This window comes from Benincasa hispida, chromosome 4 (assembly GCF_009727055.1).
Source record: "Benincasa hispida cultivar B227 chromosome 4, ASM972705v1, whole genome shotgun sequence".
NCBI lineage: Eukaryota > Viridiplantae > Streptophyta > Magnoliopsida > Cucurbitales > Cucurbitaceae > Benincasa > Benincasa hispida.
In genome coordinates, this window is record NC_052352.1 from 15,167,163 (window position 1) to 15,183,628 (window position 16,466).

Sequence of the window (16,466 nt, forward strand, 5' to 3'; positions counted from 1 at the left end):
GGATACAAATAGACTTCAACATGTAAACAGGTGAGAAAGTCTCCTCATAGTCGACTCCCTCAACTTGGATATAACCCTTTGCCACAAGTCTAGCCTTGAAGGTTTGCATCTTCCAATTAATACCTCGTTTTCTCTTGTAGATCCATTTGCAACCTATAGGCTTTACCCCATTAAGTTGATCTACAAGATCCCAAACAGAATTGAAGTACATAGACTTTATTTTGAGATCCATAGCTTTGATCCACTCATCTTTGTCAACATTCTCCATGGCCTTCTTATAAGACAATGGATCCTCAACATCTCAGTCAGCTACCATAGCTTAAATTTCTGTTAAACCCATGTAATGAACAGACGGGTTCGGGATTTTTGTTAAACTCACGTAATGGATAGGTGGGTTCGCAACCCTCCCACTACGTCGAGGTTCCTTCAACACTTGAGGTGGACATGACTTACTAGATAAACCAACTTTAACAACTCTTGTTGAGGTATTGGATTCTTCAACAACTCTTGTTGAAGGTTCGCTAGTTTCCTTGAAAAGTTTATTTAACACAATCTTACTGCGAGGCTGATGCTCCCTAATGTGGTCCTCCTCTAGAAATGTAGCATTTGTCGACACGAACACTTTATTTTCTTTAGGATCGTAAAAGTAACCACCTCTCATTCCTTTAGGTAGCCTACAAATAAACACAATTTTGGATGAGGTTCTAGTTTCTTAGAGTTTGCCTCAAGCACATGTGCTGGGCAACCCCAGATCCTAAAATGATGTAAACTACCTTTACGACCATTTCATAATTCTAAAGTTGTTCTAGTAACACTCTTGGATGGAACATAGCTTAAAATATATATTGCATTCTGTATTGTATAACCTCAAAATGAGTCAAGCAAGGAAGCATAACTCATCATAGATCGAACCATGTCCAACAAGATTCGAATTCTCCTTTCTTATACACCATTGATGTGTACTAGGTGTTGCGAGTTGGGATACAATTCCATGTTCTATCAAATAGTTCTGGAATGTAAGATCCAAAAGCTCTCCACCTCGATCAAATCGAAATATTTTAATTATTTTATTTAATACATTTTCAACTTCAGCCTTAAACTCTTTGAATTTTTCAAAAGCTTTAGACTTCTATTGCATTAAACAAACATACCCATATCTTGAATAATCATCAGTAAGAGTGATGAAATATTCAAACCCTCCTCTTATTTTAACATTCATCTGAGCACAAAGGTCTGAATGTACAAGCTCTAAGGATTCTTTGGCCCCATGATCTTTTCCAGTAAAAGATATTTTAGTCATTTTGCCTTCAAGACATGACTCACACACTGGTAAAGAATTTTCTTCTAACTCACTTAGAAGTCCATTCTTGACCAATCTCTCAATCCTATTGAGATTGATGTATCATAACTTTAGGTGCCAAAGACGGAAATTTTCTTTAGGAGAAATTTTAAGTCTTTTATTTTTAGTTATCGCAGTTTTAAACATTTTAGTATTAAGGAGAGCTTTACTAGCTAACAGTCTTAGCACATACAAATTATCTTCAAGCTTAGCACAACAAATTAAAACTCCATTCTTGTAAATAAACACTTTATTTACTTGAAAGTTAAGAGAGTAATGTTGTTCAAGAAGACATGTTATAGAAATTAGGTTCATTTTCAAACCTGGAACCATATATACATTATCTAATAAAATATAAGATTTCTATAAGTAGAGTCTGAGCCTTCCCATTGCCATAGGTAAGACGACGTGCCCAGTTCCAACAACATCATCATCTCTCCAGCTTTTAATTGTTGTCAGGAACTAATTCCCTGAAATGAAGAACAAACATGGTTAGTGGTGCCTAAATCAATTATCCAGGTTGAATCATTAGTCTCTACTAAACAAGTCTCCAATACAAGTAAATCATATTTACCTTGCATGACCTTTTTTTTTTTTTTGCCAAGTATTTGTGATAGTTCCTCTTCCAATGTCCCTCGTGGTTGCAATGGAAACAGATTTCCTTTGCAGCCGTGCCCTTCTTTCTTGCCCTTCTGGACAGCAACTGGTGGGTTAGCTTTCCCCTTTCCACCTTTCTTCTTCTTCCACTTTTTGGTGTCGGAAGAAGAAGACACAGACTTAGTTCAAGAGGATGATCCTCTATAGAACTTCTTTGAGGACAAGGCAACATTTGCCTCTTCTTTTTGTTCCTTGCTTTTCATCAAGGACTGAAAAGTCTGAAGCTCATTGAGTAAGGTGGTTAGATTGTAGTCAATCCTATTCATAACAACATTGCTACAGGACTGTAGGAAAATTTAAGGTAAAGATTCCAAAATGAAGCTAATTTGACTGGCTTCATCAATGACAGACCCATTTATCTCTGCCACTTTGAAGTGTACCATCATGTTGAGAACGTGTTCTCTAACAGATGCCTGTTTTTGCATACGAGCATTTAAGATGTGTTTTGGAGCATCATGTCTGAGTTGTGCGGACGGTTGTCTAAACATCCCCCACAGGGACTCCATGATCTGATGGGCAGTGATCATGGGTTCATGCTTCTTGGCCAAGACTTCTAAAAGACTTGCCAAGATATATGCTTAGGCCTTCTCATTTTCACGTTTCCATCGCTCGTATGTTCTCGAACGTTTCAAGCAGTATTTGGAACAAGAATAGGAGGATAATCCTCCATAAGGACAAAATGGAGGTCGTCAATGATTCAAATCGTGTTGATTGTGTTTTTCCACGTGGTATAATTTTCTCCCATAAGTTAGTCGGCGACGAGCAAATTAAGTGTCACAAAAGTCATAATTAATAAATTGTTGAAACCATACAAATAATTTATATTAATAATCTATGAATTAACCCATTTGTATACAACCAAAATTTAGCAAAATAATCTAATGCACCCTAAGTGTCATTTATTTTGCAATGATGTTTCAGTGAGATAGGACAAAAGCCACGTAGGATGATTAGGTGCCCCTTCACTAAAATGAGACTATCTCAACCAATAGACAGAACAACTTCTTGTTATTGTAACTATCAGTCATCATTGTTCGGTCCAGAAATTGTTAAACTCGCTTAACATTTCTTGTAAGTGTAACCCCTCATTTTAGATTCTAGAGTTCCATCCCAATGAGCCAATCGTAGGAAAAAACCAACTAAGGCAAAAACTAAAGTAATCCTATCCATTTTTGGAGGTAGAGGTAAAGAATCATGCAAATGTCATTCATGAGGGATACAAGCAAAGGTGCCTCGAGGTCAAGTATGAAACTTTACTACCACCTAATGAGAGAGATCATGTGATATTTTGACACACGTCCTGCTCCCACTTACTATAAACACTCTCTCCATTCACCTTAATATTGACCTATACAAACACCATTCATAGGGATATACAAGCAAAGGTGCCTTGAAGTTGAGTATAGATCTCACGTTGTGAACTTTTAGGGAGAAACATGAAAAGATAAAATAAATTATCATATACCCCATTTTCCTCCCACTGAGTGTTATACCTAGGGTTATTTAACTTAGGAAAATTTGGCTATTAGCTTTTAATTAAGTGTTGTTTAATTTGCCCAAAAGTAACATTTACTTTGGATGGTTAAACAAAATTGATTAATATTTATTAAACACTTTAATAAACTTCAATCAACCATTGCATGCTTGTAACAAATCTATCTAATTCACCTTTTCAGGTAAGTTACTAGGTAGGGGTGTTACGTTTCCATCTACTTAAATACCCCAACCTAGACAGAACTAACCTTAGATAAAAGGTCCCTTATAGTATATTTGTTACAAATCTAATTTTTTTAATTAAGAATCAATTTAATTATATTAAACTTATTAAAATATTAAACTTAATTTCTAATTTTATTAGAAAAGTGATCTTAGGTCTATGTGAATCATATTTTAAAAGCTATTTTTTAAAAATGATTTTAACCTAAGGTTTGCATGCGATTCTGAATGATTGATTTTAATTTATAATTTCATTTATTTATAACTTTTATAAAATAAATGAAATAAATTAAAATCAAACAATTGCGTTCATTGACAAACTTAGTAAATTATTAATAATTGTAAATTATCTAAAGTAGTATCATGCTTCATGCAATTCCATTTCATTACTAACTATATATAACACTTATATAATAAAGTAATGAAATAATTAGTAACATTCATCCCTACATACACAAAATCATATATTATAATACTTATAATATAAATGATGCATGGCAATGTTATTAATGCATGCAAACATATACTATAACACTTATATTCTATGATGCATAAGCATGCTATAAAAAATAAATCATGCAACTATATACATTATAACATTTATAATATAAATGATGCATAACCTATGGTGGAATTTTATATTATATGACATACATTATGACATATATATAATAAAAATAAATCATACATCATATGCATAATTTAAAATAATTAATGGACCGGCATTGGATACCTAAACAATTAATTAAATTAATATAACACTTATATTAATTTAATTAATAAAAAAGACTATCTATTACATAAATTAATAGTCAACCGGTTCAAACCAAGTGAACCAGGTCTTACAACGCATGAACCAGACCACCCAAAGCCTAAACCAACCGAACTAGACACAAACCAGCCGAGCCACGAATCGAATTGAGCGCGAACCAGATTATTCTTTCCGTCTCACAGTGTTGCAACAATGTGACCTAGCGTTGCAATGCTACGGATAGAACATTTCGTTTACCCAATCGCAGTGTTGCAACGCTAGGGCACAATGTTGCAACACTACTGTACGGAATGCATTGTACAGTTGTGATCTTCTTCAAAACTCCTTTGATTTTGGCCTCTTCTTCTCCAGATTTCGACCAAGAACAGTCACGAACGACTCAATAGACATTAAATACAAACTCAATAACAATAAATATGCCCAAAACACGGGCCCTTTCAAATGAAATTTGCAAAATGAAAGCGATAAAACAAAGTGACCAATTTTGAAACATCCATTAATCATAAATCATTCGTCAAAAACATTCATCACATGAAGAATTCAAACAGAATGCAAACCACCAAAATTCTATAAAATCGATTCTGGAAAATTAAAAAAAAAAAAAAAAGGGATCAAAGCCTGTCTCTAATATCAATTGAAGGAACCTATTAAGGTCCAAAGCAGGAGTGCATATCGATCCCAATTTTTAATTTTACACAGAGAATAAATTACAGAACATCAACCTTATGCATAATCACAAAAATACAACATGTTATAATAAATGGAAAAGAAAGAATTAGGGTTTCAAGAAACTCTTGTCTTTGAAGAACCTTTTATTCACGTTTTTTCTCTCTAAGATTGGTCACAAACAAAATGATCTCCAAATGGTCACCACTAATTGGTTTCCTCTGTATTCTCTAGGATGAGAATCACAAGAGTATTGTGAGCTCTGTGATTTTTGGAGAGGAAAAGAAGAATTGAGAGAGGAGAAGAGAGATTGAAAACTCTGGGAATTTTTTGCAGAACAGTTCTGTATATCTTCCTCTGTCAAACAAAGAAGAAAAAAAAATCACAAATGCAACCACCCACACAGTACGTGGGTTGAGAGAGAATAAGGGGAAGTAAGTTATTTCTCTTCCATTAATTTAAATAAAATAAAATAATAATAAATTTAATTTTAATTAATTAATATATATTATATATATATAATAATTAATTTAATATACATATATACATAACTATATGTTATATCACATATAACATATAATCTATAGTTTTTATATTGTATCAAATACAATATAACCTATAGTTTCAATTCTCTCACCAATGGCATTTAATATAAATCTCAATTATATGAATCCAATTCATATAATTAATATTTGAATCATATTCAAATATTTATTTTCTCTCAAATAAACTTTATATTATAATGTATCAAATACATTATAATAATTATATCATATATAATTAAATAAATTAATTATATCACATATAATTAATTCCCTCAATCGATTTGAACAATTCAAATTAAACCAAAATTGATTCTCATTTAGTCAGGAAAATTGTACAGATGACCCAATTTTAGGGTCCAAAATGTCAAATGACCCTCTGCTTATGTCATCACGGGATGAGATTACAAAAATGCCCCTCTAGTCTATACGAGTGCGTTCAAACTCAACAGTCGTCCCACTCCACTCAAAATTAGAGAAAATTATACGTGCAAGTGTCGTTCATCTCGCTCTGTAAACCATCGTCCATCTACTGCCGTAATCAAAATTCTTTACTGCCGTAATCGAAGTTCTCTATTGGGTTAGTGAATTTAATTTTTTTCTTCCATGTTGTGTTGCGTCTGTTTAGGTTGGTCTCGTTTGATTGGTCGTCACGTTTATAACTGGTTTCACGTCTGTCTTTTATTTTGGGTTTCGATGTATTCTACATTGGTTGAGGACGAAGAAGATATAGTTAGATGACAAGTTAGTGGACGAGTTTTGCGAGAGCGAGATGGGATAGAGTGATTCGAGCTAAAGCGAGACGACCGAAAGCGAGATGTGCTAAAGCGAGATGAACGAAAGCAAGATGGGCGAGAGCGAGATGAGCGAAAGCGAGATGTGCGAGAGCGAGATCAGCGAGAGATAGCGAGTGATAGTGAGAGCTAGCGAGATTATTAGCGAGATTAGCGAGACTTTTACAGTATATTTTGTTAGTGATTTTTTAATACGGACCTGTTAACTGATAAATTGAATGTTCATACCATGCAGGAGTAATTTAAGATGTCAAAATCTTTGAAAATTCATGTAGTTGATAGGTTTTCCAGGCAAGTAACTTACCTAGCCCATGTTGCCAATGCCAACAAGATTGTAAAGCAGAAGCTTACCGAAAGGCAGTTAGAGATGTTCAAGAGAACAGTTTTTGGTCGCTTTATAGACATTGAACTTGTATTCAACAGCCCTCTAATCCACCATATATTATTGAGTGAAGTGAAGAACTCAGGAATGGACTCAATTAGTTTCTTTGTCAGAGGAAAGGTCATCACATTTTCGAAGGACGGCTTTTTGTTGATCACTGGTTTGTGGCAGTCTCCTACGCGAGTTGGATGGAGTGAGGAATCCTCACACGAACTTTTTACCAGGTACTTTGGTAGTCGGTTGACCTCAGACGCATTCCACTTGCATTTGCTTAAAGAAGAATACAAAGAATTGGTATTTGAAAATGATGATGATGCTGTGAAAATTACCCTAATATATTATATAAAGGTTGCAATGATGGGTAAAAACAAGCAAAAAAATGTTGTAGATCGTACTATATTTGACGATGTTGAGGACATAGACTACTACAACAATCTTGATTAGGGTACAATTATTTGGCAAAGGACACTCGACTCTTTGAAGACCGCACTTAAAGACAATGTTAGTTTATACAAGGAGAAGGTGAGGGGAAATAAAAATTATGTTGTGAAGTACTTGCTCCGTGGATTTCCCTAAGCATTCCAGGTAGATGTTCCTTAACTTAACTTTATCTTTGGTTTAACATTAACATAGTTATAAATTTGAGTTGTTTGGATTTAGGTGTGGACGTATGAAATCCTTTCGTCAAGAGCAGGAAACGTTGCCACTTGAAAGAGTAAGGTAGCCATTCCTCGTATATTACGGTGGTCATGCTCCCACTCGGTGTCATTCAAAACACTCGAGAGAGACATTTTTTAGTCTAAAAATGTAAGTGTAATCTATGTAGCCACAGTATGTTTATTCGATAGTTAAATATACACTAACCATCTTACTGGGTTCCTTAATGTAGACAAAAGTCAAAGACGGTCTTGTCATGTCCGATGCTGAAAAGGAGTTTCAGGACGCCCCAATTGATAGACGGGCCGTAAGACAAGCACACTCCGACACCGAGAGTTCAGGGAGCTCTAGTAGTTCAAATAGTGACAGTAGTTCAGAAGGTGGGGAAGGTGAATAGTAGGGTAATTCAAAAGGTAGAGTGAGGGATGAAGAATCTGATGGGGACCAAAACATCCACCAGTCTACTTACACCCTAGCGAGGATATGTTTCATGATGTGCTGGTGGGTACATCCTAAGCCCTGTCTCTTATACACATCTAGATGTGTATAAGAGACAGGTCCCGGAGGATTCAAGCTACAGGAAGGGAGGCAATGTTGATCCTGGTGTATATGTGTACCTGCGGAGCATTGAAGTTCAATATCGAGCTTGGATGCCCGTGTATCGAACCTAGAGACGAACGTGAGAGACATGAAAGCACAATTGTCAACTATTTTGTCTCTATTATAGTCTATGAAAGGTTCCACGATGCCGACGAGGTCTCCCACTCCACAGAAAGGGCATGATGCCACTATGTCCCTCGTCCTGACTGTACGTAGGTCACCTACCCCACCTCCACCTAGGCCACCTACACCACCTCCACCACCTCCACCTAAGTCACCTACCTCACCTCCACCTAAGTCACGATCCCACCTCCACCTTCATCTATACAGCTTGATATCACGACCTCCTCTAACACCCTACATCTTGATTCACAGGTATGATCATTATGTGATTCGAAAATTTCTTTCTTCATGTTTGTTATTCAACATGTTCAACATTTTGTTATATTTCTGTAGGTTATGGTCGAGAGTAGACAAACAACACATAAGAGAAAGGCCGTTGATAAGTACACACCTCCCGTTGAACCAAAAAAGAAAATAACAAAAGAGAAGGAAGTTAAAGTTCAACTTCCTTTGGATCGTCCAAATATTAAGTACCCTTTCCCTAGGGTACCTACGATACAATTTAAAGCGACAATCCAATAATCCTTAGAGCATGAGGTTCCAATGGCTATATTAAAGGAAATGGTGAACTGGATTGCTGATAAGAATACGGACAACGAGATTCGAGAAAATGCAGTTCAGCCATTATCCAAAACCTTTTTCCAGGATTTGACTGAACCAAGTTCATGGGTTGAGTGTGACGTAAGTTTACGATCCTTGTCCTTTTTACCAAGTACATATAGTTATAAACCCTCTCCTAACGTATATCTTTTTCTGGATGCAGACCCTAAATATCCTTTTTGAGTTCATGAAAGATAAATTCTATAGGCGACCAGACATGTGTATGGCTCGCTTCACCATCCTGCTAATCGGAATAACTGTAACCATTTACTGCACTTTTGAATAGGAATACATTGGTTGACTATTATGTGTTTTAATGTTCTTTTCGTTGTGTAGAGTCATCTAAATTCTAGAGATGGGATCTACAAACATATTAAGAACAAGTCGACCTTGGATGTTGTCGTAGCATGGGCGGATGAGACGTTACCCGATTATGTCATGGGTAAATTTAATGTCAAGTGGTCAGATGTGGACTTCGTATACACGGCAACAAACATTGATCAGCATTGGATGTTGATAGCATTCGATCTAAATAGAGGCCGGTTGTTTGTATTTGATTCACTATCTTTCATGACATCGAAGAAGAAGTTGGAGTCCTTCCTTGAACTATTGACTTACACCCTACCATGCTTCTTCACTACTGTGACCTGAAACATTCGAAGCCAGACATCGAAATGTCTCATTGAAAGATAGCCTGACCTACCTCTACGAATACACAGCACGGGTCGTTAGATTGTGGAATATTTGTTGTAAAATTCTTAGAACATTTAGTGACTGGTAGTGACCCATCTGTAATAACTCAGGATAAGATGACTGACTATAGGATGCAATTGGCATATCAATTGTGGACGAACAGTCCATATTATTGGCGTACATGTATATTATGTATATTATTGATGTAATTTTACTAATATGTTATTTAAATTGTTAGTGTAGAACTACCATGAATATAGAAGATTCATTCATGAATAGCCAACAAGTTAAATTAAACTTAGATAAGCGAGACATCTGAAGGGATTCATTAATTACACTTATAAAAGGGATTCATTAAGCCAACAAGTCAAATTAAACTCTGCTTAGAAGAAGTAAATGATAATAATTAATTACACTTATAAAAGGGAGAATGAGATTAGCGAGAGCGAGATGGGTGAGAGCGAGACATTTCCAGAATGGTTCACGAATAGCCAAACTCTAGTAATCAAACTTATAAGCGAGATATTTGAAGAGATTCATGAATAGACTAGTAATAAAACTTATAAGGGAGACATTTTAAAATGGATTACAAGTGATAGCGAGATTAGCAAGAGCGAGACATTTCCCAAATGGTTCACGAATAGCCAACAATTTAATTAACATTTGAAGAGATTTGTGAATAAACAAGTGGCACAAAGAAAATTACAGTTTTGAGGATTAAAGTGGCACATAGAATGTTACAGTTACATAGACAAGTGGCACATAGACAACTACAATCGACCGACATTTGAATCATTTGTATTAGAATCAATAGGTCGCCCAGTCGTCAGTTGTTCATTGCAGTTTTGCTGATTATGTTCGTAGTTCCTACACTACCACATTTTATTTGTCTTCGTTGTTCTCCTCTTGATGGTATTCTTTGAACTCGACCTGTACCACTCTTTTAGGAGGTGTAATATGCTTTTCCACATATCGCAGATGTCTCTTCCATTCAGATATGTGATCGAGTGGATTTACAAGCTCTGCATAAGCAGCCATGAGGGAGTCAAAGCTATAGGATGAACTGCACAAACCATGGATGGGGATGTTTCATTCTCACACAGCCACAATCGCATGCGAATATGGGATACCGAGTGAGTCAATTTCCTTGCATGTGCATTCCTTCGTATGGAGGTTCACAATTTTGTCCAATCGATTGTCCCGCACATGGATCCTATAACAAACAATCGGCTTAACTTGATATCGTCTACCTTTGTCACACTCAGTTGCTAATCGATTTTCACAGTAGTCCGAGTGTGACGTCGTTCGAGATGCTCAATAATTTCTCCGTTCATAAAACCATGACTGGATGAGGCCTCGAACGTGTTTCAACAAGAACATTATGGGCAGCTGTCGATATTCTTTGGTCAATGAATTGAAACACTCTACACTATTGGACGTCATGTTATCGTATCTTCATTCTGTTTGGTAAACACGTGCCCACCTTTCAAGACCAATATCCTCCAAATATTTCGATACTACACCATTTCGAAAAGTATGTAGTTGGTCCTAGTGTGCTTAGAACTCTGACATGTGAAATGCCCTGGCTGCATCCTTGAACATCCCAACAATCGTGTTGTCTTTAAGTTGGAAAGAATATTATTTTCTAGGTGATAAGTGCACAATCCATGAAATGCTGTGGAAAAAACTACACGAATGGCATTGCCAATAGATACCGTTTGATCGGACACAAACACCAAGTTAGAGGGTTCTCCAATGGCACACTTCAAGTTTGACATAAACCACTTCCAAGCTCGATCAATTTCATTGTCCACTATGGCATATGCTAGTGGGTAAACTTGGTTGTTGCCATCCATGGAGACGCCAACAACCATGGTCCCTTTGTATTTTCCTTTCAGATGCGATCCATAAAAAATTATCACCGGCCGACAACTTGAAAAACCTCTAATACAAGGTCCTTATGCCATAAACATGTACTTGAAACGGACATCATTTTCAAGGTTGATTTCTAACCTTGTACCTGAATTCCTCATATTTAACGCTTCACCATATGCATGTAGATCAACATACGACTCTTCTCGAGTACCCCTAGCCAGAGCATAAGCGGTTTCCCTTGCACGCCACGCCTTATACTAACTTATCTTTACGCCGTACTCTTTCCTCATATCCTCGACGATGTGACGAGGTTTATAAATATGTCCTATGCCTGTAAACTTGTCTTTGATTAGTTCACCAACTACCACAGCCGTTGCTTGTCTATGGCCATGATTTAAAATTCCAATAGAACATGTGTGCGACCGCATATACTTCGTGATCTTAAATATGTCACACCCTAGAATTTTAACTGCACGAACGCTCCACTTACAATTATCCTCTATACATTTAATAGTAAACAAAGACTTAGTTGACTTCCTTACCTTATATTCAAAATTATTGTTTATGTACAGAATAGACAATCTCATTTTTAAAACACTCTTACTCAAAAAAATTTGACCAACTTCAACATCTGTCTCGGATGAAGAGGTGCCAGGCATAGTCAATTCCCCTCTATGACATGAAGACATGGAATTCAATCCTCCTGATCTCTCAGTAACAGCCACTGTAGGTCTATGCACCTCTGAAGGACCACAGTTCATAGAATTTAATCCTACTGATCTCTCATTATAGACCATGAAAGGATCACGCTCTTCTGAAGGACCACAATCCATAAAATTCAAGCTTACTGATCTCTCATTACTAGGAATAGGTCTGTTACATTGAGTTTCTCTTTCCAAGTCCACTACACGAATGCTGTCATTGTCTATTGATAATGTTGATGGTTGAGTGTTTATAGACAATGGAATATCACCCTTTTCTCGATTAAGCTCATATGATGCCTCGTATTGTCTGTCTACACCTATACCATCATCACTTATATTCACATTTTCGTCGTGGTATAATTTTAGTGTTACATATAGCTGAATTGTAGAAAGATCGTCCCAGCAAAGAAGGAAGTCAACATCACCATCATTTCGTATGTAGTGTAGAGGGGCTTCAAATTCAAGCTTATATTTAACTCTCATAACAACATCAAACTTTGAGCAACTTACATTTGCAATCCTGTAAACGTGAGCTTTAAGTCTTTCATACTTCAAGGTAATAGGTACAACGATTCCTGTTAGCTCACCTCCAACATACAAATTTTGGTTCTCATCCCAATGACCTCCGTATCGAATTAGTACACACTTTTGTGTCATCTTACAAAGCAAGAGAACATTTTTTTTATTAAGCAGATAGTAATACACATGGATCTCTCTCGCTGTCGCTCCCACGCCTCTCGCTCTCGTGCCTCTCGCTCTCGTGTTTCTCACTGTCGCTCAAGCTCACTCTCTTGCTGCTGTCACTTAATCACTCTGTCACTGTCGCTCTCTCCACCTTTCTCTTTGTCCCTATTTCTCACACTCTTTTCATTATGCTATTTTAAAATGTCTATACATACCTGTTTTGAGACCACGTTTCTACAAACACCAATGAGACCAAGTTCAAGAAAAGTCTGTTCCGTTCTGAAAAACCTATTCTGAAAACTCCGCTCTGGAAAATCTCGTTCAATTAATCTCCGTTCAACAAAATGACAGTTCAAATGAAGTTTAGATTTTAAAGAATACACCATTTTGCTGTGTGTTAACGATTTTAAGTTGTAGACAGATTTCGTGAAAATTGTCAAATCAATCGTACAGTGACAAACAATTACATCACGATGGAAGATGAACAGACAGCGAGAGCAAGAGGGTTATTAGGGACAATTTTTGTAATCTCATCCCGTGATGACGTAAGCAGAGGGTCAATTGACATTATTTTTTTAAAAAAAAATGGGTCATTTGATATTTTGGTCCCTGAAATTGGGTCATCCATACAATTTTCCCCATTTAGTCCCTGTTGAACTACAGAGGGGACCTCATGGACTTGTAGCTTAAAGCTTCAATGGTATTTGAATAATTAATTAAACTTCTTTAATTATATTATTCAACATCCATTAATTGTCGAGCACTCCACTAAAAATCAACGGCTGCACTCTTTGCACTATAGATATATTTCTATGTCCATTGGATATAACCAGTCAACAACGTGATGACCCTTCACAAATTGTTCGTAAGTATAGCTAGGCCAAAATTACCGTTTTGCCCCTATACTTACATCTAACTCTTAAGTACCACTAATCCCTCTAATGAATAATAAGTCATAGTCCAACTATGACCAAACCCCTCTAAGGTCAAGAGAGGGTATGGCGCCATATTGTTAAAGCCCTGGAATCAGCCCTTAGGAGGGTATTTTTCTACTTACCTCAGCATTAAGGAATGAGTGAATTATGTTTTCTGTAACTGTATTCCCATCTCCCCAATCAGACAAATCCTCAAAATGGTAGGGTTATTGAGTCGGCGATCTGGCCACTCTCACCCATACAAATCAAAGGACCACCTTCATAGGTAGGAGTTCACAACTCAATTGGGATTCAGTTCATGTCACCTACGGTAATCCTGGTGAAATGTATGTGTTTGTTATTAACGGTGTTATATAATGAGACTAGTCATTTTGTGGTTCGATCTTATACAAACTCCTTTGTATAAAATACCCCTGCTAACATGTCTCCACATAATGATCAAGATCAGACCATTTGTAGCACTTTACAACAATTGTAACATCTACAAAGCGTGTCGTACTCGTAGTGTCACCAGGATAAGATATCCAGTCTTATCCATCTACTACAGACCATTTAGGTTATCACTTAAACATGATCCACCTGTATGTTTCTACATACATGTTTAAGCAACAGATGATAACCTTGGATGTTAGTTTATTAGTTTGTGGGTTTAATGCTGCTAAATGCCAAATAAAACATCTCATATTTTATTAAATAAATAAAATGTTTATACAATACAATTATAAATTACTAGACCCTACGAGATTTAGGACACCAACCCAATAGATGCACCAAGGATTCTTCAACTCTCCCAACTGATTTAGTGATCTAAGCAATAAGGTCACTTAGACTCAGACTCTTTAAGTTGTCCTGCTAGTAACTTGAGAATTCCTGATGACTATAGGGGTATTCCTACACAAACTCACCATAGCTGTTAGAAATTTCCCTAACCAAATCTTCCAACGAAATACTTGAATTGGCAGAAGAAGCATCCATTGACGTCAAGCTTGGACCAAGCATCTCCCAAGGGAAATAGGTACCGCACATAGGACCACACGAAAGCTGGGGGCATACTTCGGATGAAGGACCTCTAGGTGAACAAACTCTACATGCCTCTAATTTCTGCAATTGCCTAATAGAGAGGTTAGTTCAAATATTTGATTTCTGAGCTCACTGAATTCTCTTACCTTTTTTTCTATTCACTGAGCTACTTGCTTCGCAAGAAGCACATAATAAATGTTCAAATCATCTGCCATGGTAAAACAGGTAGACATAAGAAAAATAAAAATTTTGCAATTTTTAAAGTCTACAAGTCAAATTTAACTAAAAGAGATTAATTGACTTGCTCCCCGGCAACGACACCATTCTGATTGGATCGAATTTACTCATCAATAAACCCAAACATAAATTAAAAAAAAATATTTATAAATTCACCAAAATACTACTTATACTACTAGGTAGAACTACAGAGAGGCCAAGAATTAAGTCTCTCCTAAACTAAATTTGACTGTGGAAAGTAATAAAAACGGGGTTTTGATTTTGGATAAAATAGAAACATGCAAGAAATTAAATTGCAAAGGGAAAATGTAATCTCGGATTAGAGTCTATCTAATTTATAAGTAAGAGAGAGAATTCTATGCAATTTCTATCCTGAAGTTCATTAATTAAAAAAACATTCCATTTTATGCATGCACAATAACTAAATCAATTTGATTTAACTAACCTCTATTGTAGCATCCTGAGTTCTAGTTAAATTCAATTTAATTTTCTTAAATTATTGGATTTTTATGTCCTTTAAGTTTGAATTTTCCAAGGTCAAAATTTAGATAACTAATATTTGAATTTTGCGATTTAAAATGAATCTTGGAAGTTGATTTCAGTGATATTTGTTAGGATTTGGAGTTTTAAAAGGATTTAAATTGTTGGGAGATATTTGCAATTTAAAATTTGGAAGAATAATTTTAAGTTGGATTTAGAAAGAGTTAGTGAAATACAAATAATTATATGTTATCATTGGAATCAAAATAGATTTGGATATTAAACGAAAATGAAAGGAACTTCTTTTTACATTTATTTGGGGTTTTAAAATCTAATGAGGATTAGGTAAAGTTTTTTTTTTTTTTTTTTTTTATATATATATAATTAACTGGGGTGTTTTAAAAAACCGATGACCCGAAAAAATCGATAAACTCAAACCCAACCGGTGCGGTTTAGGTTACGTTATCAACTCATTTGGGTTGGGTTGGGTTCAAAATATTGAAATATTTATGGGTTAGGTTAGTTCATGGTTCACTTAATCAACCTGAACAACCCGAACTTATTATTAACTTTAAAATATATATTTTTGTTACTTATAATACATTATTTATGCATATTTGATTTTGATTTTTATTTAATTCTAATATTTTTTTAATAATTTATTTCTTTTAGAAATAGTTTCTTTCACTTTAGAAAGAAAATTTTCACTAAATAAATTTAAATTGAGTAGTTAATCTTATTCAATATATAAAAATAATTAAATTCGATTTTGACATATTTTTGTTTTGCTTCTTTTATAACAAAATTCTAAATAAATGACCCGATTAACCCAAACACCAACCATGAACCTTTTTAACTTGTTACCTTTTCGAAACCCTAAACTCCAATATATTATATATATATAATATAATATATAACAACTTTCATACTATCACTTCGTGGTCTGAGGTTCGATTTCCACCCCAAACTTTAATTACAAACATTTTCAAT

General features: G+C 35.5%; 1 protein-coding gene across 1 annotated transcript; it reads left to right on the plus strand.

Moving 5' to 3' along the window:
- The first annotated feature begins 6,733 nt into the window (after window positions 1-6,733).
- Window positions 6,734-7,312, plus strand: LOC120076102. The gene has a single exon (XM_039029880.1). The coding sequence runs from the start codon at window positions 6,734-6,736 to the stop codon at window positions 7,310-7,312; it is 579 nt and encodes a 192-aa protein (XP_038885808.1).
- The last annotated feature ends 9,154 nt before the right edge of the window (window positions 7,313-16,466 follow it).